Here is a 22,826-nt window from a genome sequence, read left to right as displayed (position 1 = left end):
GTAGACGGAGATCTCCGATTGTCTGGTATCGCTAGTGAACGACATCTAGTGCTGAACTGAACATACGAGTGGGAAACCTTTCATTAAAGTTACTCCGATATGACATAAACGCGACAATGTGGCTGCTACACACCAGAAATAAAACGTGTTACCAGGAAATATCTGCCTTCCTAAAAACTTAACCGTAGCTTCTTATGTAACAGGCCATGACCTTTCTCTTCAGAGAGAAAAAGAGGACCAATACCCCTCTATCATATTAAATCATCCTGCGGTTTCATTTTCTCATCTATATCCGTCTTTATGATATAATAGTTCTTTCTGTGACAACGGGTCCCCTTCCTTTAGTGGCTGCTAAAGTAAACTCTCCGAATAGACCGCCATGTTTTAGCAATATTTAGCTGGTGGCAGTTTCCATTAATGAACATATAGCAGCAGAGTACACAGACAACTACACATGAGCAAGCTTGCAGGCAACAACGCCACAGGGGCTCGTGTTCATAAGCAAAAAGCTCACACACACACACACACACAGGAAGAGAAGCATAAAGATCTCAGAGTAATGTTTCTCTAAAGCTGTGAACCTGGGACAACTTAACAGAGAATGAATGGGATGAAGGAGAAAGGAAGGGAAAAGGGGAAGGCAAGAGAAAGACCAAACACACACATACTTCACATATTTGCAATGCCAAAGATGTCCACTTAAGCCGCAGCGTGCAACAATGTAATACCAGACTACAGTAGTGGTGGCCCGCATCTTATCGCAATCTAAACAAAAGGAGTTGTAGCCGAGCCAGAAGTCAAACATGCGTGGACAAAAAGGACATAACACACATTGTGTGTGCGTGTGTGTGTGTATAAAAAGACAGATTGACAGCTATGAACCGAGGATTTTCCTCTGAGATTTGGCCCATTGAAGCAGTGTTAATCCAACAACAACAACAACAACAACAACAACACACACACAACCACAGTAGGTTAAGCCAACCGCTGAAACATCAGCCAAGCTATTTGGACGAAGTTAAAGAGATCGGACACACATCTAACGGCCGTTGAGGAAATGATAAAGCAAACAAATGCAACTGTCCCGATCCTGTAAAACATCCAAACTCCCCTCTCTCCGAAACATGTAAACGCTCTCAGATACAGTAAACTCACGTAGACCCCGGCTCTGTTGAACACTGGCTGTACTGTATCCGCAGACAGCTCCGTCTTGTCCCGACACACACTGCTTCTGTCTCTGAGCCCACGTTAACACGAGACCACCCTTTCTGTGGGCCTCCTGCCTTTCCCTTCTCGGCAGGCACACTCATCGTTTGACTCACGCGCAAATAGGAAAGACCCCTCTTTCATTTAAACATACCTATTGTGTGGCTCACACCGACTTCAATGGGGCGGCGAGTGAACAATGAGCAATACCCTGCTGTCAAATGCGTCTTGGAGAGTGGAGTGGCAGAGAGTGCTGTAGGGGTTTAGCTAACATTTAAATGTCAAAGGGCCACAGACAACACATTTAACAATATAGTACCGAAGAGACGACTCATCTGAGAGGATTCTTGTTGCAGGGCACCGAGCTGCAGGTGGCGAGATACCGATGGAGAGAGGGAAACTTGTATGGACTTATGGACCCGATGATCAAAATAGGGAGGTGGTAGTTGACCATATTTTTAAAAACACGTATGCGCTTACAGATCTATTGTTATTATTAGGGATGCCCTGAGAAACCCGGTTCTAAATGGGAATTAGTGAAAAACAGGAGTATTGATAAGGTCCGGAGTTAACGGTTCAGCGTGAGGTCTAGTGAGTCTTTATGTATTGCTGCTTAAGAACGACTATTTGTTTACATAAAAGCAATGTTGATTCTTTGTCTGGTTTCTCACAAAATAATCAAAAAGAACCGATAAGAGAACTGGCACGATACCCATCCCTGTTTATCATAGGGGTGCTATTGTATAATGCTATCTGTCCGTCTTAATGTGATCTTTTATATGGGCGTCTCCACCGTGCGTCACCGGAAATAGTACTCATGCAGTGTGTGCAGAACGCAGCATTTTCGTTCCCTGTTACGTTACGAAAGAAGAAGTGACCTCCTGGAGCTAAAAGTCTTTCACTCCCGCATGACAAACTAACCGTCAGTGTGCAAACCGGGATGTCTGGTCACCGTAAATACACACTAAGGACACACTAAACTTCAGGGGATAATAAAAGGTTTTCGTGTATTTGTTATCTCGGAGATAACCTCTTAGTCAAACAAGGTGATCGGTACGGGGACGTCGGTGAAGCCTGACTTTCTGCAGCTGGTGCTCCTTTCTTTGCTCGTTCAGCCACGATGGTCAGCAGTGATCTGCCAAGTTTGTGTCTTTTATCAAAGAGGTGGAGGTAGAATGAGAATCTGAAATGGACTCTTAACCGTCTCTAACATTAAAAGAAGCATCGCACTCCTACAACATTGTCGGACTCTAAACGGACTGTTTTTTAAGGTAAAATGTGTAAAAACATGTGGAGTTCCCTTTTAACCACATCTATCGTGACATACTTGCTTTTCAACCCAACGTTTGTGTCGACAAGCGGCAGTGATGGTATTGTGAAATGGTATTGTTCACATATTTGCACCAACCTGATATGCTGGATCCTGATTTGCTGATACTCATCTTAATGCAACAGATCCGGTATCAGCCAGATGTGACTACAAAATGTGCCTTCTAGTTACATTCAGTCAGCCAGTATTCATTTCAACCTTAAAACCAGCTTCCTGTTTGGTTCAACGGTCACAGAGCTCGTTCGAGTAACCCTGAAGAGATTCATTACAGTGAACTAGCTCGCTAGCTCTTCTTCATTCCTGGCGAAGTTGAAACATTAAATACTTCCCTACCCGTTCAACCCAGGTACATAAGAGCCCCTATTGGATTCTGTAGCAATGATGAAAAAGCCCGGCTCTGCCCTCCAGATCAGGACTTAGCGGAACTGTTTTAAAAGCTCTCTTCAGGGACCTCAACGGTGCACAGCCTTTGCTTTTAAAAAGGACACAAAAGGCCACCGACTGTGATGTTTACAGTGGATCAATGTCTCTCGGTTACCGGCCCTTAGCGGGAGAGGGGGGGGGGGGGGGGGGGGGGGGGGGGAGCAGCCGGAGGAAGAAGAGAGCGAGATGGGGAGGGCAACAGTGAGATAGCAGTTTTAAATGCACCGGAGACACAAAGAAAAAGAGTACAATGGTCTTTCAGGACTTGTCCTAGTTTGGTTCTCTCTCTCACACTCTCTTTCTCTCTCTCTCGCTCACTCGCTTTCTACTCTCTCAATAGGAGCACAGACCAGTCTTGTAAATCTTTCACACTGATCCAAATCAATTGCAAGCTGATTCAATTCTTTTACTGACCTCTTTCATTAGCAGTAGGAACACAGCTTGGCACACATCTACACTTCTCCTCTCTTCATTATCTTTACAAGCTCTCTCTTTCTCCCACCTGCACTGAATAGACTTCTTTATTTCCCTCTAACAGGACAATAAAATCATTCACTCACTCCAGGGCTTATTGTTTTATGCTCCGCTAACAAGAATGCGTAAAGAAAATGGTTATCGGCGTATACGTGATTTCACGGCCACTTGCAACCTGCGCACCCCGCTTCCCCTCCTACCCCCCCGCAACCTACCTCCTGTCTTCTCCTCTTTCTCTCCATTTTCCTCTTCACTTCCCCCTCGACTCTTTTCCCTCTCTCGTTCCAGCTTGTTTCAAGGAGACGTCGGCAAAATTTTTCCCCGAGCTTGCACCAATTAGTTATCACGGTGGAGAAATTACCAATCGAGAGAGCGGCGGATGAGAGGGAAAAGTGGGACAGGCTGCTTTTTATAAATACACAGAGAGGCGAGAGGTTTGCGCGTGTGTGTGTGTGTTTCAGTGAACATCTGACAAACCTAATTCTTCATTTTCCTGGTTAACTGAACAGACTATAGTTGACATTGTTATATTATACTTTTCAATAACTCTTACGCGACATCACAAAATAGTACTACAGCACTCAACACTTCCCCCTCTCATTACCTACTCTGAGTGTAAACACCTTGCCCTGATTCATAAGTATTGTGCTTGAGGTAAAACTTTTTAATGCATCTCTAAACGCAGCATACGATCGACCCTTCAACCCAACGGACCACAGCAGGACCACAGACACAGATCGTCTCCATTAGCTCCTATCAGCTGACCTTTAGTCTTATCAGGGCAGAACCCTGTGTGTCCGTCTGCGTGAGCGGTAAAGCCTCACTGATAGCACCGGCCTTTGCCGACCTGGTTTACATTGGCTTGTTGAGCCCACTGGAAATAAAACATCTACTAACATCTGGCTTTTGCCTTCGGTGAGAAAGGTTACGTTCATTATTCATTCCCCGGACAAAAGTCTCTGCAGTGGTTACAGGTTTTGATCGGCTGCAGCTTCGATCGGCAGTGACGGAAGCTTTACACCGGGGTGGAATGCAATGCTATTGCGTGTTGAAGTGAATATATAATAAATAAAATCAGCAGTGATTTGGACAATTTATTTTTGTACAAAACACAATTTATTTCCACTGTTCCAACTGTCCCCAAACTCTCGTTTGAGAGTTACCACCGTAACACTTTCACGGATTACTAAACTCTACCTCCTAATACAAACCTCTTTACATGCACTCATTTCATCAGGAAAAGGGTATTAGTAAAGACATAGCATAGGTCCTAGCCCAGGCTTGTTTGGTGGACATAACAGGATATAACATGCTCCTAGAACACAGAAAGCAGTCTTTACTAAGTATATTTCTTTTCTGAATTACACCACTGCTTTAGCCTAAAATCTACACATGGCCTTATTGTTGGATAAAGGCTGCCATTTAAGTTTGAAGTTTGTTATCTTTGTCCTTTAAGAATTAAGCTACAGTCAAGAGATGGCTAGCATAAAGATGGGAAGTGGGAAACAGCTAGCCTAGCTGTGTCCAAAAGGTCCCAAAATCACCATCTCATCCGTATAAAAATAACTTTTAGAAAAGGGTTTGGTTTTACGGCCATCAAATAGTCCACAAATAATAAAAAAACAACTTTTTGCATTTGATTTCTGTGCGTATTTTGGGACTTTATTAGGGTCAAGGGGAGCTAAGTTAGCCGCTTCCCCGCGTTGCCAGTCTTTACGCTAGGCGGGCTTCATCCTACCAGAGAAGTAACCACTACTGGCTGAGGAGACAGAGCGCGGCGACCACGGAACATCGGCGGTTCGATCAAACGTTTTGTAGGAAAAAAAAAACACGTTTATATTCCGCAAAGCAAGGTATCAACAAAACGTTTTGGTACTGGTAAATGTTGTGTGCGTCTGTTTAATGCAACCGTATGCACCACATTCCCACCTTCCTCTCTCTCTACCTCATGAACACACACACACACACACACACACACACACACACACACACACACACACACACACACACACACACACACACACACACACACACACACACACACACACACACACACACACACACACACACACACACACACACACACACACTAATCCCAGAGAATAAACACCAGATTAGATTAGGTCAGCATGTGTAATCCAATGAACTCTCACTTCTAACCTGCCCTGATGTCGTTGGAGCCGACAACATCACAGAGAGAGAGAGAGAGAAAATCGGACTATAAGTGAATGCCCTTCCCTCTGAAATACGAGCCGGTGCTTTTTGTTCTGGTTTCGGGTTGTGTTACTGTGGTACGCCGTAGAGTTCACGCTGACATCAGACATGCTTTGGGCTACAAACAAACTCCAGCGCTGCCGTTTACTTCATGGCTTCTGATGGATTCGCTCACCGTGTCCTGATTGAATAATTGCAATGTTTAGTCTACCCAGAGATCCGCGGGGGGGACGGGTTTTTTCCGACCATTTCTTCCGTGGACCCCCAACATGAGAGGTCAAAAACTTTAAATTTGTATCAGTTATTTCTCCCCTTGCATCGATATCTGTAGATATTCCTGGTCGATTCTCCCTCTTTTTTTTGCAACAGACTGCTTCCTGGTCTGCGTCCGGGTTGGGTTCATCACATTTTAAGACCTCTTAAAGACGTCGTCGTTTAATCTCTACCCGACTGGTTCCAACCATAAACCCAGTGTGTCTCGAGACACCGTTACTGCCCGACTGCCACTGTGAGAAATCTACCTCTTGGCTCACCTCACCACATTAATAACACATTGAAAAACATCATAAAACTATGCAGGCAAGCCCAAACTTTGCACATAGTAATACATCCTGTGATGCCAAAGTAAACGTGACCCAGATGACCGGTCCTCACAAGCCTGTGAAACGATACACAGAGCAGCAACAAAGGCTTTGAGCAGAAACGGTGGATTGTGCCAGCTCGGCACCAGGTTCACCACAAAAACTAACCAAATATGTTCCGCGGAAAGTCAACTGAACACGGGTTGACCTTTCTGAGCACCACATGGCTTAACATTTAAATGTGATGTAAACAATATTCTTACTTTAACAATGGATTGTGAGTGCCTGTATGTGAGCAGGATCACAGGTGATGTTAAATCCACAGAGAACCATCACCTGACTGTAGTTCTCCACAGCTCCACGGAGCATTTAGCATCTTTAAGCCTGATACTAAGCACTGTGTTCTCTCTCTCTCTCTCTCTCTCTCTCTCTCACAGCATTGTTATTCTGTTTTTACTGCAGCAGGCAGCTGTTTTAAGTGAAGAACCCTCTATGGACCCGCTGTACACTTCCTGCTAAACACCAACAGACAAACACAATGGAGTATTAAGCAGCTAAAGAGCTAGCTCAGGGGTCAGAGACACTAAAAACACAGCCAGGAGGAGCGTGAATATGACTTCAGATAGTGGTCAGAAACACAAATCCATGCTTGTGATGCTACTCATCTGTTAGGTGTGTAAAACAGGCAATAGGTACTGCTCAAGCAGTTGCTTTATTTCACTTTCCTCGGTGTGAGATTAGCTGTTAGCATGTCGGTGCTGTGGCTGCATTGGTCTAGTCGTCTGAAAGCAGGACAGGTTCCAAAAACAATCCCGCTACGCTCTCCGAATGGCCAGTTTCTGTCGTTTTGGATAAAGCGCGTCACAACAGGCTTCGTGCACTAATCCTGATCCGCCATGTCATCCTCCTCATTGAACCGAGAGAGACTGGTTGACTCTGTGTTCGAACGCGAATGATCAACACAAACTCTGATCACACTGCCACGGCCTTCAACAGATGATAATTCACACAAGAAAAGAAGAAGGAAAAATCCCAACCCTCCCACTCACACTGACCTCACAGCAGATTTGAGGGGGGGGTTGGCTTACTCGGCTTTAAAATTTAATGTACCTGCACCTGTTACTACGGATGAGAAAGATTATGTGTTTACACAACGACTCAGGGGAAACGAGAGCTATTTGAATTATTTACTCTCCACCAACCAGCTAATGTTTTCAGCATATTTCTGCCATTTTCTCTGCAAACATACGAGTGTGACAGAGAGAACCCATTAAGGACACGCTGGTTTGGGCCACCGCTCATCTTGTTACCATGCGTTTGTGCTTCGTTTTGAGGGATGAATGCCTTTCTAACTAAAACATCACATTTGTAATGCCACAACAAAGGGGACAGTTGGAGCAGAGTGTTTTTTTAGCCTCATGTTTTAGCTTAATCTGCGGCCCCTTTTTGAAAAGCGTTTTACCCGGCCATCCATTTGCTCTTGATTGAAGTTGCCTGGCTAAAACAAAAAGGCTAAAATCTCACAACCATCATCTTTCCCTCCAGCTGGCTTCCATTGAGTACGTTCACTCCTCTCGTTTGCACAAACGTACAGTAACTTAGAGGTGTGTGAGGTACCCGAGTAGAAATGGTCCGCGCTGTGTGTGTGTGAATGTAGTACCGCTGTGACCTCGACAATACAAAGACATTGAGAAGACGAGATGGAGGAGACAGTGGGGACGGCAAAAATCAGAGAAAGTGCCCGTGTGAGCGCATGTGAAAAGCAATTCAGACAGAACAGCGGCTGCCTATCACGGAGCTACTCGTACGGCGAAACCACATGATGCCCGAGTGTCGAGAAGAGTTACCTCTGATTACTCAGCCTGAGCTTCTGAAATTTAGTCTTTCAGATGCACCGATTTCTGTGCTCTGAAATTTTTTTTTGCAGCTGATTTCTGCTCATTTGTTGCCTAAAAACTATGATTAAACTACCGGTGGAACAGAAACAGTTATTTTCTGTGAATCTAAAGAGATCAGTCAGATAAAAATAAGACCTGGTGACGCTATCGGGTGCTATCAAGTTGCTATCGAGTAGGATCCAGTGTTTTGGGGGTGTGGCTCATACTAAGGGACTAAAAAGTCAGGATATGGAACCGGCTGTTTCTCTACGATAACAAGTTCTGAACAACCTGTCAAGTAAATAAGTAGAAACTAAATCTGTGAGCAAGAAAGGAGCGAAACAAAGTGACAACACACCGACCCGTCTATCGTCCGTATGCATTGCCTTATGATGCACCAATTCTGTGTTTACTTCCATCCCGTGAACATGGGATGATGAAAGAAATCTGCTTTGTGCAGCATTAGGCTTTAGCCTCTGCTCTGTGTCTGACTTGGCAGCTTTAAGCCTGGAGGAAACCTGAAATGAGGGAGCTCAATCAGTCTCCATCTCCTGGATCAATATCCATTAGTCTCAGAGTGTGTGTGTGTGTGTGTGCGCCTCATCCTGGGTCAATGGGCCTGAGTCATAAATGTAAGCTCTGGATCAGATTTCTCTCTCGTCCTGCTCGTCTGTTTCACTACTCGTTCTCGCACAAACACACACCGATGCTCATTCAAACATACAGACAGACCGGCCTTGTGAACGGCATGTTGCAGCCTCTAAACGTTCATTCATGAAGGCCTGGCAGTGGGTTTATTTCCCCCCCCATCGTGAATAATACCCTACAGTACCAACAAGTAATAACTGTATGAAATCAACACAAAATCAGCCTCTTAGTCACCAGCGTATTCAAAGATATGTTTAGTGTGGAACAACCTGATGATTGACAACATGCCACAACAAAACTCCCCGTCTCACAGCTCTGAGGCCTCGGTATTAATTCCAGTCTGGAAGACAGGAGTGTGTGAGAGAGAGAGAGAGAGAGAGAGAGAGACGGGGGGAAGCTCTTTTTTTTTTTTTTTTATTAGATGTCATTTTGCATTAGGACAGTGAGGCCCAACACGACGCAACAAGAATGAAAGAGGGAGGAAAACATGAAACAGATATTGGCGAATGAACACGCAAACAGCAGGCAGTCAGACAGAGAGTAAGGAAGAAAGCAAAGAGGGAGGACATGGGAAAGACAAAGACACAAAATGCATAAGGATGGAAAAAGAGATGAGAATGGAGCTGGGGACGGATGGAAGGGGGGGAAAGGCATTGCCTGTGGCGAGACACTCAAACCTGTGCATGTCAAAACAAGACTCCCAGAGCTATAAGGAGGAAGTTCCTGAGCAAAAACAAAGAGGTGGGGAGCTCTAACGGGACACTCAGGCCTTCCAACCAGCTTGTTGTACAGAGCCATTGGTAGACCATCTATACTCAGACCTATACTGGGTTCACTACCGAGATGACTGATTCTGAGAGCAACAACGCTCCACTTTCAACTGTTTTTGAGCTAATAACCATGCACATTTACTCAGTGCCAGCTTCCTTACATTGTGTAAAATACAAAACCAGACATCGTGCTCAGAAATAAAAGTGTTACCAAAGGCAGTAACGTAGCTACACAGTTTGGAAAAAAGAACATGGGCATGACTGAAAAATCCGATCTCGTGTTTCCAGTAAATAGTTATCATTATCTCATATAGTAGGTGGTCTCGTCATTCGCTGTCCTGTTGCACTCAGTGACGTAAGACCACTACTGGTGGTGTCAGGCTCTCTCAGGGGATTGTAAAAACACTGAAGCAATATCTTGCAAAAAGGACAAATCAGCAGTTCCACCTCAAAAAAAAGTCATATTTGAGCTAAGTAGGCAACAGAGACATCATAATCTGTGTTGGGTGTAGCTTCAGAGGTTTGTTCAACACGGCGAGGTGTTTGTGAGAAACAAAAACAACACATATGCTCCTAAAGGATCTTCATAAAAGATAAGTAGACTAAGAAAGCAGCTTATGGTTAATAATTGTAGTTGTGTGCCAGTGAGCCATGTTTAGCTTTAAGTGCACATAAATGTGGATCCCAAAAAGATACCCTCAGTTAGGTAACTGTCCTGTTTAAGTTAAGATCTCGGTTAACATCAGAGATGAGGTAAAGGTATGTATAGCAGGACCTCCATGTCTGCCCATCACTGTGGCAAACAAGAGGATGCTTCATGTACAGACCGGCATTGGTAAATTGGTAAACAAAGAGCTTTTTCTAAACTGCAACCTAAGACTGCTGCAGATGGCCTTGTGCTAATAAGAAAAAGCGGCATATCTAAACATCTTAATTATGAAACAAATTAGCAACAGATTTGATTAACAGTGAGGCAGAATGGCTGCAGCTGTGCACCATCAACAAAACATACAAAGAGTGTGGTCGCAAGTGAGTTACAGGATGCCTCTCGTCTCTCTCTCTCCCTAAAAAAAGGAAGCCATCAGATCAGCTCAATATGGATACTGAAATTCCCTCGGTGGCTTATTATCTCGCTAAACACAAAACCACAGGAGCCAGAGGGCTGGATGTCAATACTCTGCTTTCTCCTCCTTGTTTACACCCCTCCGACAGAACTTCAAGTTTTTCATTTTCTCTTGTAAGCCACAGTTTCCTATTTGAGTATCACTTTGAGTATCACTTTCACTGGTAGAGGTTAACTACCACTACACATATACTACACAGCTATTGATTCATGAATAAATACATGTAACCAGTAAGCTAGTGTTACAAAAAAAGAGAGTGGAGTTAGATGATGACACTGGCAGAAATGACAGGCACTTGATCTAATTTACTACTTGCAGTCACTGAACATAGCTGGAGGGTTATCTGGCATATTAAAGTGCAGGCCATAAACCCATGAACGATCACGCATGGATCCCCATTACATTCAACTGTGTCCCAGGAAACTTAAATTACAACATGTATTGTCAATCTTTGCACAGACGGTATCAATTTTTATATTGGAAACAGGCAGAAAATACGACATCCTTCCACATGGTTTCACTATGCAAAGTCAGCTGGGTGAAATAAAATGTAATATTTTCTAGGACCCCCTTTAATCTCTGCTAGGACCCCTGGAATTCACATTTTATGAGCCATTGTTGCAGCCCATGAAATCACTGTAGGCCCGTGTTAGGACTTCCAAGTCACAGTCCTTACTGATTAATTAGCCTACTTAGCTAACGTTAGCAATCCGTGCATGCAAAACTGGGCGACATATAATCGTGTCCAAAAGCAACATTTCATGTGTGAATCAGTGTCATTCTGCGGTGTTATCACAACCACCAGACCGTGTTATTGATTTTAAAAAAAGGCAGGCAGCCTTCTGGCCTTGATAGCTTATGTTGCACAGCTAGCTTCTCCTGCACACACACCCAGGCTATCTGTGCCACGCCATGTATTGTTTACATAGCTTCCACAGTCGTGCTATTTTTTGACAGCACGGAAAACAAAAAAACAACAACAACGAGTTAACGGAATAGTGGCTTTAAATACACTGTCTGTGTTTGTACTTCATGCACCACTAAAGCAGTTTGGAATAGACGCGAGCTTTGTCAACTCACTGGCAAGCTAAGCGACGCTAACCTAAGCTAGCATTTGTTAGCTAACCAGGCAGAGACAGGATTCACTTAAATCTGATTCAGGATTCACTAAGCTAGCAGGTTAGCATTGGAAAGCTAACGTTGAAACTAGTTATTAACACGCTTGGTCCATTATCGGACAGCCCCTGAGCTGCTTCTTCTTCTTCTCTCGTTTTTCAGCAAAGTCCAAATTTAGACACTAGTAAATTATCTAGACAATCATAAATGTCTGTTTGTTTGTTTTTTAAATAATAAAAAGTCGCTTTGATTCCAATTGTCTCGGGACAAACAACATACATTTGCGGTTCCCAGTGTTTTTCATTCTCCAACCGTTTTTAATGTTACTGGGTCAAATTTATATTCCACATACTCATGACAGCAAGCAGTTGTGTTTGTGGTAGTGCCGTGGAAAAGGAAAAACACATAGAATACGGTATTGTTGGAGAAAAGTACACGGAAAGCTACCCAAGCTGTGACAAGGTGGTGTCCGAAGATGGAACTCGGACTATTAGCGATTTAGCTAACGTTGCTTGTCTACAACTGACTGGACGGATCTGGTAATGTAGTTGGAGAAATACATGCAAATACACCGATTTTTAGAGATGTCCAATACTTTGTTGGTCATTGTTGTGTTTTGTACACATTATTTATAACAACAGCTGTGACATTTATGAGATATAGACCCACAAAAACAGTCAACACAGACGGGAACAATGTCCCCTCGCGTCGCTGGACCAGAGGACCAGAGAGGGGAGCAGCTCTCAGCGGTGCTCAGTCAGACCTCTCCGACTCGTTATTCGGCTTACCGGTTTTGAAGAACGTCGCTATGTCGCTAGCGTCCTTCGTCGTCTCCTCGGCTCCTTCCCCGGAGCTCATGGCTGCCACACAACCCGAACCCTTGGAGGAGCTCAGTTATACTCCCAAAAGTAGATATCCCCCCCCAACAAAAAATCGACAAAAAGGGTGGCACGAAATCACTTCTGTCCCGACAAAAGCGTCGTTAAAGACACAACACGGACTCGTAGACGCTAGTGGTGCCATCTGCAGACCTCCATCTTTGGGGGGTAACGTAATTGGAAACGATCAGATCAGCCGAGGGGGCACCGGGTTCCTCCTCGGAGCTGAGCCGAGGGGAGAGTAGCTGTAGCGGGGAGGAGACGGGGGAGGTGGGTGAGAGGGGGGAGGGGGTGAATCTCCGTAAGCATTCGGAAATGAGCCGACGATGGGTCATCAAGGAACGACGGCGGTCACCATGTGCGCGCACGCGCGCGTCTAACATCGGTCATGTAAAAAAACACAACCGAAAAAACAGTTATGAAAACTACACATGGACAAGCAAAAGGCAAATAATATCTTAGACTAACTAATATTATGAAGAGAATATGAGCCAGTTGTTTTTGTTTTTTGTTTTGTCTCTTGTTTCTTTTCTTTATTTTCCCTTTTCTTTTATTTTTTAATTTGAATTTGTTATACTAAACTATAAGTACTAGACATCCTGATCTACACTCCATACCAGTTGGTGGCGGCAATGCACCAATTCATTATTTGCCAACCGCCAATAAACCTCAAAAAAGAAAAAGAAGAAGTCATATACAGGATGTTAACAGCGAGTTATAAAAACGACACATACAATAAAATAAGATAATCCTTTATTAGTCCCGCAGTGGGGAAATGTACAGGGTTGCAGCAGCATAGTGGATAGTGCAAACAAGAGACATAGTAAAAAAACAAGTATTATAACAGTAAAGAATATAAGTTTTAAAAAAAGTGCATGATTCATGTAGCCTACTGTTGATTGTTTATGTGAACTCTCCATAAAAAAGAAAGTGGGTGAATGATATGTTACTCATACTTAAAGGGAGGAGTACAGTGACTGGTAAAGCCTCCCGGATACAATCCAAACAGAATAGGTCAGCTGTTTCTGTGATGGCACTCGTTTCTCTCTCCTTTGTCGTCTGAGCTGTATTACTGATGCCATCTGCTGGTTCATGCTGGAACTCATGTATCTGCTCAAAGTCTCTTTCCAGTGGCAATATAAAAACAAGAAACTTAAGTGTATGGTGCTACAATCCAGCCTTCTGAAGTGTCTATACAAGCAACACACAATCAGTGACATAAAGCGGTCATTATTACATTTTTTTAAAAAGCAGTAGATGAAAAATCAAATGGTAAATACAAACTGTGTGACGTAATATAACAAAAACAATTGTGAGATAATTCAATAACTGTTTGAAAGTCAGATAAAATGTTATTTAATTCAGCTTCTTTTCAAAATAAGTTACAGGACAAGATGTCATCTTGTGGATGAACCATTTGATTGGTGGATGTTACAACAATACACTATGCATTTTAATGATGGTGGACTAAATATTAGATACAATTCTCAGTATAACACAAAAATAATCCAACAAAAATAGGAATGAAGTTGGATTAACACGTCTCTAAAATAACTTCAAAATAACTTCCATAACATTTGCAGGGCAGTTGTTTGAGACTGCATCAGTATAAACTGTACAACTGTTCTCCATAAATTTCGATCAGTAAAAGAACAAACACCAACAGCTGTGTGACTGCATTGCAGGGCTGCAGAGGTTTTGGGGGGCGTCGATAGGGTGAATAGTGGGCTTTAACAACTCTATAGTTCCAAGTGTGAGTTAAAGTCAGAGCAGGATTTATGCTGCCTTCTGTCTTGCTGTGAACAGCATTAACGCTGATCACCCACAACTTGTGAGTTGTTTGGTACTAAGAAACATTCGGCGCCTCCTCAACGTAATGTCAAGTAAATATTTTCCAGGGACGGACCCGGGGGTCCTCCTGTGAAAGCATCACAGCATGGCTGCATGCTCAAAGCGCTTTAACAAGTAACCCACACGGCACAAAACACTCCAAACGATTTCCAGTGAGTAGAAATGTTGATATTGACTTAACTGTTGCAAAGATGTCGCAGCAGAGAGCGATTTATCGATGAGATGACTTTATATTTTGTTTTTATAACTGTGACTCAACATGGAAAATTACCTTTATCTGTATTCATTACAGTCAGTGGAGGACTGCAGATCAGCCTTGTGAGGCCCACTGGTGATATTTCAATACATACAATGATTTATTTTTATTTCTTACAAAGGTATTATTCTACTTATTCAACCAACAATGACACCGATGCTCACAATTATTAACATTTATAGCTGAAGCTCACTTACTTAGCAGATAACATATTTCATAAACATCAGATGTTTCAAGTCTAGTATTAGAGGCATTAGGACAGATAATTACACTTACAGGAAAATATTAAAGACAATATCGCAATAAATCATAAAAGGAGTCTTTAGCAGATTTTATTGGCCAAACATTTATGACATTGATTTATAGTAGAAAAGCCTGAGTTGTACACAACACCAGCTGCATTGCATCAGTTTCATAATAACACAACAGATATTTGCATTATGTGAACAGTCTGTTTGGCTGCATGTGGGATTTGAAAGAGAATGCAACTTTTTTTGTGTGCAATCTCAAGAATAATACACAAAATGCTAGCTGTAAAGCCACCTCTTTAAATATGTTGGGGCTTTATCCTGCCACCCTTGTCATACTCAGGGGAAAAAAAATTGTTATTATGAATAATGTGTTTCTATATGTTTAATGTGTGCTGGTTAACTGTTAGGGGACTACACATGATCACTGGTTTGGCCTTTTTTTCTAATGTGTTAATAAATAATAAATATTTAAATAATTAAGTAGGGTAGAGCCATCTTGCCGGCGGCTATGTGCACTTCCTGTGTTTTGTTTCTTGTGTGGTTGCTGATGTGTTACTTGTCATGTCCAGCAGGGGGAAGACTGATACCAGTGAAGGACTGGCTTTCCTCCTCAGAGGGATATTACAGTTTGGTCGTGAAAGAATGAGATGAATCTCTCCTGCACATGGGAGTAGTTTGCCTTCAGGGTTCTCCACTCCTCTCAATGTATTGTTATTATTATTATGTATATGTTTTGAACAAAATTCTTGTATAACAGCACTGTTTTCGAACAAGAAAACAAGTAAGCTGTAAGAAGCTGATTGACAAAATGGATATTTTTGGGGCCTTTCATGACCTTGATGAAGTTCAAAATGTGTTGCTTTTCACAATAATATTGTTCTCTTTAATATTGCTTTTCTTTTCTTTTCTCCAGGAACATGGACACCTTCTGAAAGGTTATTATTTAGCATTTTATGAGTCATTTGTTGTCCGGGATAGTTGGATTAGTTATGATGTTTATCATTCACTGATCTTTGAACAGGCAACCTTCATTACATGTGTTTTGTGTATTTGTTTACTGCCCCTTGTAATGTTTCTGTTTTTGTGACCAGCCTACAGGGAATATGGATGTAAATTATCATTCTTGCTATACGGCATGTTTACATCCTGTGTTTTTGTACTGTTGTTGTATGAACGTGCTCTCTCCCTTTCAGATAAACAAGTAGCTGAAGCTGCTTCATACTGATGAGAACTTCTTGCACGTAAAATATTCAGCGCTGCTTTGAATGACACGAAGAAGACATTTAATTCCAGATCAATAAAACATCGTCCGAGGCAGTGGAAAAAACATATACAGATGAGAACAAGGCTCAGTAACACTGGTACCTTCCCTTTAATAACTGCGGACCACTGAATGACTGAACCCTGCCTTCAGGTGCTTTCATTACCACAGTGATTCCTGCCAAATAGCAATATAGCCCTCTGAAATGTCAGCAGTAATTACTCCTGTGCTCTGAGACGACCTCTAAAATGAATGAAAGCAGGTGGGGATCATGCCACATCTCCCTCACTCTGTCTGTCTCTCTCTCTTTGTCCACATATCCCTTCTGTCCTCATACGTCATTGTTGTTGGGAACCTCTTGAACTACTGCGGCAGTTTTTATCAACATCTGTGCACCTTTGCACTCAGGCTTTGTGGTTCTCTCTCTCAGTGTGTGTGTGTGTGTGTGTGTGTGTTGGCACAGTGATTGGTGTCCTCTCATTGGCCACCCCCTGCTGCTCGGTCATAATTACATGGAAGGAGAGAACCATAACAGCAGGTGGGACTGGCTGACACACACAGAAATAAGGAAATAAGTTGTGTCCCGATGTCACGGCTGTAATCACCGAAATGGAGAGAAAGCTGGACCACCGTGTGAACAATGTCTTCCTCTCTAGCCACTATCACTGTACAAGACACACACACACACACACACACACACACACACACACACACACACACACACACACACACACACACACACACACTCTGTGAAGTGATGGATTAAAATGTGTATGACAAAATAAAATGATGGCATTATTTTTTTTGTCTGATCACCTCCTTTCATCAAAATGCATGCAATTCTATATTCTCAGTTTTGTTTTTGCAAAATATAATCAAAAGCGGCTTAGATGAGAGGAGGATACCACTCTTGTGTCTTTCTGTTAAATGTGAAGTTAAAAAATCAGCAGCCGGTTAGCTTAGCTTAGCATAAAGGTTGACAACAGGGGGAAACTGCGTGCTTGGCTGTGACCGAAGGTTTGCTTAATTTGTTCAAAAACTAACGTATACAAACTTTAACGGCTATTTCTTGGCCAGGAAATCGCTGTGCCCAAGAAAAGGTTCTGCACATAACTCCCAATAAAACTAACTTTCAGACTGGTAAACTGTCAATTATTTATGCTAAGCTACGTTAACTGGCTGTAGCTTCATATATAACAAACGTGGTTTTGAACCACCCATCGAATGCTCTAAGAAAGTGAATAAGATCATTTCCCAAAATGTCAAACTGTAAAATGTAAGGATGCCTACAGCATTATGGATTGGAACTTCTGGCTGTACAGAAGTTGTTTTGTAGATATTTTCCCTGTCTCCCCAATGGACTCAATTTGCCAGGATTAACTTGAGGTGCACCATCTGTATCTTTCCATATTGCTGCGGGACTGGGAGGTTAGCCTATTTATAGTTTATCCAAAGCCCCGGCAATTTGACTTTTCTCATCACCCATAACAGAACCGCATATTCCACACTGTGCTGGAGGCATAGTCTGTCCAGTGTAATAAAATTGATTCTGCTGTCAGAGTTAAGGCCTTTACACACCGGGGGCGTGAAAGTAGCCAGCTCATGACAAAAACAACAGTCAGAATAAATATATTGACATGCGAATTAATCGCACAGGAAAAAAACAAAGGCCCCCGGTGTGTAAAGGCCTTTACACAGCAGATGCAGTGAGAGACCTTTGAAGGCCCTCGACTGGACAAGTGCTATTGACATAAAGGACGATGCAACTGTGCAAGGATGTGCTAAGTCCACACTGTTGACTCTCAACTATTTTGTAGCATTAATTCCAAAGTGTATCAGCTAACAAAGTATTATATATTTTCTTTGAATATCAGCATTCTATAGTATAATATTTTAAATACTTAAATACATGTACCCCCTAATGCCAGACTGTCTAATTGTATATAAATCCCTGTACTGTACTGTAAGGCTGTTAATTCGGTTTCATAAAGAAATCGGAATGTAGAAATCATCGTACAAAGCGAAAAACAATGGTAGCTTTATCAATAACTGTTGGCAGTTGCAACAGTTAACTTAATAATCCCCACTGTTCTCTTTGTTATTCTCCTGCTACAAAAAAAAGTTGCACAGTTTTCATTTCCCATTAGGTTTGTGGCTTTCAGTTAAACTAGCTAAATTAGAAAATTTCAAATAATAACAATGAGCAGACTGAGACAAAAAACCTCCTGAAATGTAATCAGAGGATAAAAGCAGCCAGGAGTGGTTTAATTTTGTCTCATAGTTTCTTGTTTTGTAACAACGTACACGTACGTAAATGTGTCACTGATAAAATAAAATGTGTTGGTATTCCCCACGTTATCACATAGCCTATAACAACTTTGTTTCACGTTGTTCACATTTAGCTTTTTGAAACTCTGAAGTGCAGACAAACAAAGAGCTCATGAAGGCAGCATGTCAAACAGTCAGTATCCTAAGTTCAGTTTTCAGAGTTTATTTTTGTTTTTCTTTCACTGAGGGATTTTTAGCTGAAGACGATGGAAGGAACCGAAAGAAATGTCGTACTTTAAGATTCAAGATTTTTAAAGAAAGACAATTTGTGAATTCTTGGGAGGCAAAGTAATCCCGTGAGCTCAACGACAGAATGAGAGTTACCATTGTTAAGCTCACTTATAACGGCATATAGTTTCTTGATTACTCATAATAAAAAAGGTGAGTCATTGGTCCTCACCCATTGACAACTTCACTTCACTTGCATTAGATTCACAGAACCCAGACATCTTTTCTGAGTTAAGAAATATAAAATGTCTGGGAAGCAATAACTGGGAACAGTTAAAGAAACTCATGAACCTTTCTCCAACAATGACCATGTGATGGTCTGTAAACGATTACTTGAATTTCCACAGGTGACCGATCCACCACAGTGCTGTTTGTTTTCTTGTAACTTGAACCCCTTTTGAGGAAGAAGTCGTTGTGACCGTTGCATTCGGTTCCACCACTACCTCCTGCTCTTTCCCCAAAGTGGCGTAAAATGAACTATCTCTGTTTGAGGACACGCTTTGAATGATACACACTCGTTCTCTGTCCCTCAGTTGGCAGGTCCAAGTGTTCCACCAGGCGGAGGTTTGTGATATGAGACTGCACCGAGACGATAGAAGACACTTTAAAGCAAGACGACTAGACACAAACAAGGAGGTAATGACCACACTTTAGTTGCTATTTTGGTTCCGAAGCATCTCATTTAAACTCTCTTAGCTTGCTGATGAGCTCAAACTTGAGTTGAATGAATCAGACAAGTGTGTTTCGCCGAGCCTCGGCAAGATATTTGAGTTGTCTCGACCGATTTGGAATTGTGGGAAATAGTCTCTATATTTCTGCTTATTTAGTTTGTTAAGAAATCGTGGATCCTTCAGTAATCCAAACTCTGTCCTGGGTTTGATTTATTTGACCCCCTGTCACTACTGCAGCATCTAAAATAAAATAATAATAATCTTGATCATAGCTGAAGTCTATTGTGAATCAACATGAAACAACAAAAAAGGCTTCTTAGCACAAATGATTGGCTTGTTATATTAATAAATACTAGTATTTATTATGATTAATCATTAAAATATGACATTTTTAAATCCATGGGTGATGAAGACATGGATGATGAAGACATGTTAATCCTTCCTTTTGAGTGGACACACCATTGACTCAGTGGTGATATAGTATCGGGGATGAATTTTATATAATGTTCCCCACATGATAACTGAAAATGATTGCATTGCTTTCATAGTTGTATTAAAGCTTTATTTGTTTCCATTTATTAGACATTGACATAAGTGATCATCTCAAGGTGCAAATATATAAAGAAATATAAAGTAAACAAAAAAACAAAAAACATCTAATGCAAACAGATCACAAAAAAAGAGCATCATAGTGTGTTGAATAGGACATAAATAGGACAGATTACCTTTAGAGGTATGAGTTCATAGTCCCAGGTCAGGTAGGCTATTCTCTTACTTTGTTAATGGGCCCCAGGTTTTTGTGAAATCTCCTAATGGAGCTGTCGAGAGAGCATCTCATTTTCTCCCCCTTGATGTTCGGCATCACATCTGTGATTCACTGATTATGAGATGGATGGGTTACATCCTTCCACTTAAATAAAATTAGGTGTCTAGCTAATAGAGAGAGGAAAAGCAATTACATTGGAGTCATCTGGAGCTGAGAATATACCAAAAATAGCAATTGTAAGAGAGGGCGTAATATTACAGCCATAAGGCTTAGAAATTATGTCAAGAAAGCACGACCAGAAAGGGAGAAGCTATGGGTAATTAACACCATATGGTAGATGGCTGTTGGGGTCTGTTTTCACATCAGGCTCAGGTTTGGAGAGTATATTTATAGTATGTGTATTTTGTCACATTTTAAGTGAAGTTTTAAAGTGATGAATTACAGTTCAGTAATGACGTCGGGGAACATTGCCTTATAGCACTGACCACCTACACACTTGGCACGCAAGCATTACCACTCTACTCAGCTAATAACACCTTCTCCTGGTGTTTCCTGACGCCTGTTAATGAAAACAGAACATTGGCAATATGGCTTTTGGAGTGTTTTGTACATGGAAATGTCAGTTTGTTACAGGCGGCAAACTGCCAATGGAAAAAAAGGATCTGATTGTACAGAAGTCTATGAGAAAATGACTCTACTTCTATTAATTCCCTCAGTAAACATTGTAAACATGAGTTTATGGTCTCAATCTCTAGTTTCAAGTCTTCTTCAATACAGCATGATGTTCATTTAGTAAATTATAGTCCAGTTAGAGTCAAATAGAATTTTTTATTTTTTCCTCTTTAATTAAGATTTCATCAAACATATTTCTTTGTACAAAATGTACCAAAAAAATTTGTGTTTATCCAGCACACACAAACATTAACATACATCTGACATATGACATCTAAGTTTCATAACATTTGTCTGTGGCTCCGTTTCATTTCATCTCAACAGAGGAATTATTCATGTGGAGAGAAACTGTCTCACAGTGAGTTTCTGGGTCACCGAAAGCAGAGACGGTGGTGAACAAAGCCGCCACACACACACACACACACACACACACACACACACGCTGCCGAGCTTGTAATTACAGCGGGTTGAGAGGCTGGCTGACAGATCCTGCTAAATTAGGACGTTTTCTGTTCCGGAATTCACACTTGAATGTGAATCAAAAATAATGAATTGTTTAAACTATTCAGAGGATAATGGCGGTGTGTTCTTTTTTTTTTTGGTTCCGTTTCCACTTATTTTTATGCAAATAGAAACCCAGCAGTTACTCTGCCACAGCCAGGAGCAGGTACTGTCTGTTCTGTGGATAGTTAGTCTGACCTGCCTGAAGTCAGAGGCTCCCAGTGATGCTCACAATGAGGCACCCTGGGTATTATTGAGCAACACGTGTACATCCGTTTTTTACTCATATAACAATATGGTGGTGAAGCTTATAGTTTTAATTTGTTGGGGCAATTTTCACTCCAGCCAATAGTGTACCCTCTTGGCAATAAAGAGGAAATGAATGGTTAGGTGGAGTAATAATCATGTTGTACACCTACTCAGCACAAGTACGTCTGCTTCAACTGCGCTGATTATGGCTTCATAAAATCTTGTTTTACTACGCCAGTATCCACAATTATACCATAGCAATGCATCAGAACAGTAGCAAGGTCAGTGAATTCATAGAATATCTCACCTGAAGCTGATCAGTATACCACCCCCCCTCCCTCTCAGTCAAAAATTGCCCAGTGAATGAATTTCAGCATTATTTTTTTATTTATATTTTGGGGCAAAAATGTGTCAACGAATCAAACACCTTCACAACAAAGTGTACTTTTAATGACATCGTCCATGCATTCACAAGTGGTAAGAGGTGAAGGTTTGGATACAGTGGCCGTTTAACTGTATCAGCACATTTACTGGCTTTTAACTGCACGTTTAGTAGACTAAAGCTAGTCCCATCCCAGCACTTCATTTAAAGAGCCGAATCGCAATTTAAACCACAGTCACGATATTGGTCAAAAAAATATGTACATATTTTGAATTGTGATAGAAGAAAAAAAGGCTTTTTAATGTTTGCAAAGTAGGGTGCCTTGGCATTTTTTATGCTAAGTGCAAGTTAAACCTTTCTCTTTTCCCCCCTTAATTTAACTATTTTGAATATTTCTTCTATCTCTCTCGGCCTTGTCGTCCTGCTGGACCCCAGGAGGAGTCCAGAGCTGTGCCGGTGCTCTCTTCTTAAGGATACGGCCGTCATTGTGATCCCGGCCTGTATACGCAGGCCTGGCTTGCATAAACGCTGACATTTTCAGGAAAAGTGGGATCAACTGGAATGTGGAAGAAGGATTCGGATCAGTGGCCCTGACTTGAAAGTGTCACAGCATGAGATGGAAGTGTTCAACCAGTGTTGTAGTTGATTGATTTCAGTTCAGTTGATGGGTCCACATCATTTCAACCATTGTTTAATCAGGTATTTATGATATAGGTATTTATGATATACTGCTGTATTGTATCCTGGTAATAAGCAGGAAATAAATGAT

The 22,826-nt window shown here is 41.8% G+C and overlaps 1 protein-coding gene across 6 annotated transcripts in view; it reads right to left on the bottom strand.

The window, feature by feature from the left end:
* Positions 1-13,001, bottom strand: part of LOC142972093 (triple functional domain protein) — a 70,928-nt gene extending 57,927 nt beyond the window's left edge. For 5 of the 6 annotated variants that reach the window (XM_076112893.1, XM_076112894.1, XM_076112897.1 and 2 more), the window contains exon 1: positions 12,552-13,000. In XM_076112893.1, coding sequence (XP_075969008.1) covers positions 12,552-12,621 — 70 coding nt within the window. In that variant the 5' untranslated portion in view covers positions 12,622-13,000. Of the gene's footprint in view, positions 1-12,551 lie in introns of all 6 variants that reach the window. The other variant, XM_076112898.1, reaches the window with a different exon arrangement.
* Between the last annotated feature and the right edge of the window lie 9,825 nt (positions 13,002-22,826).

This window comes from Anarhichas minor, unplaced genomic scaffold (assembly GCF_050575085.1).
Source record: "Anarhichas minor isolate MPS153535 unplaced genomic scaffold, ASM5057508v1 ptg000051l, whole genome shotgun sequence".
NCBI classification, from domain to species: Eukaryota; Metazoa; Chordata; class Actinopteri; order Perciformes; family Anarhichadidae; genus Anarhichas; species Anarhichas minor.
This window is presented reverse-complemented; position numbering and strand designations above follow the sequence as displayed.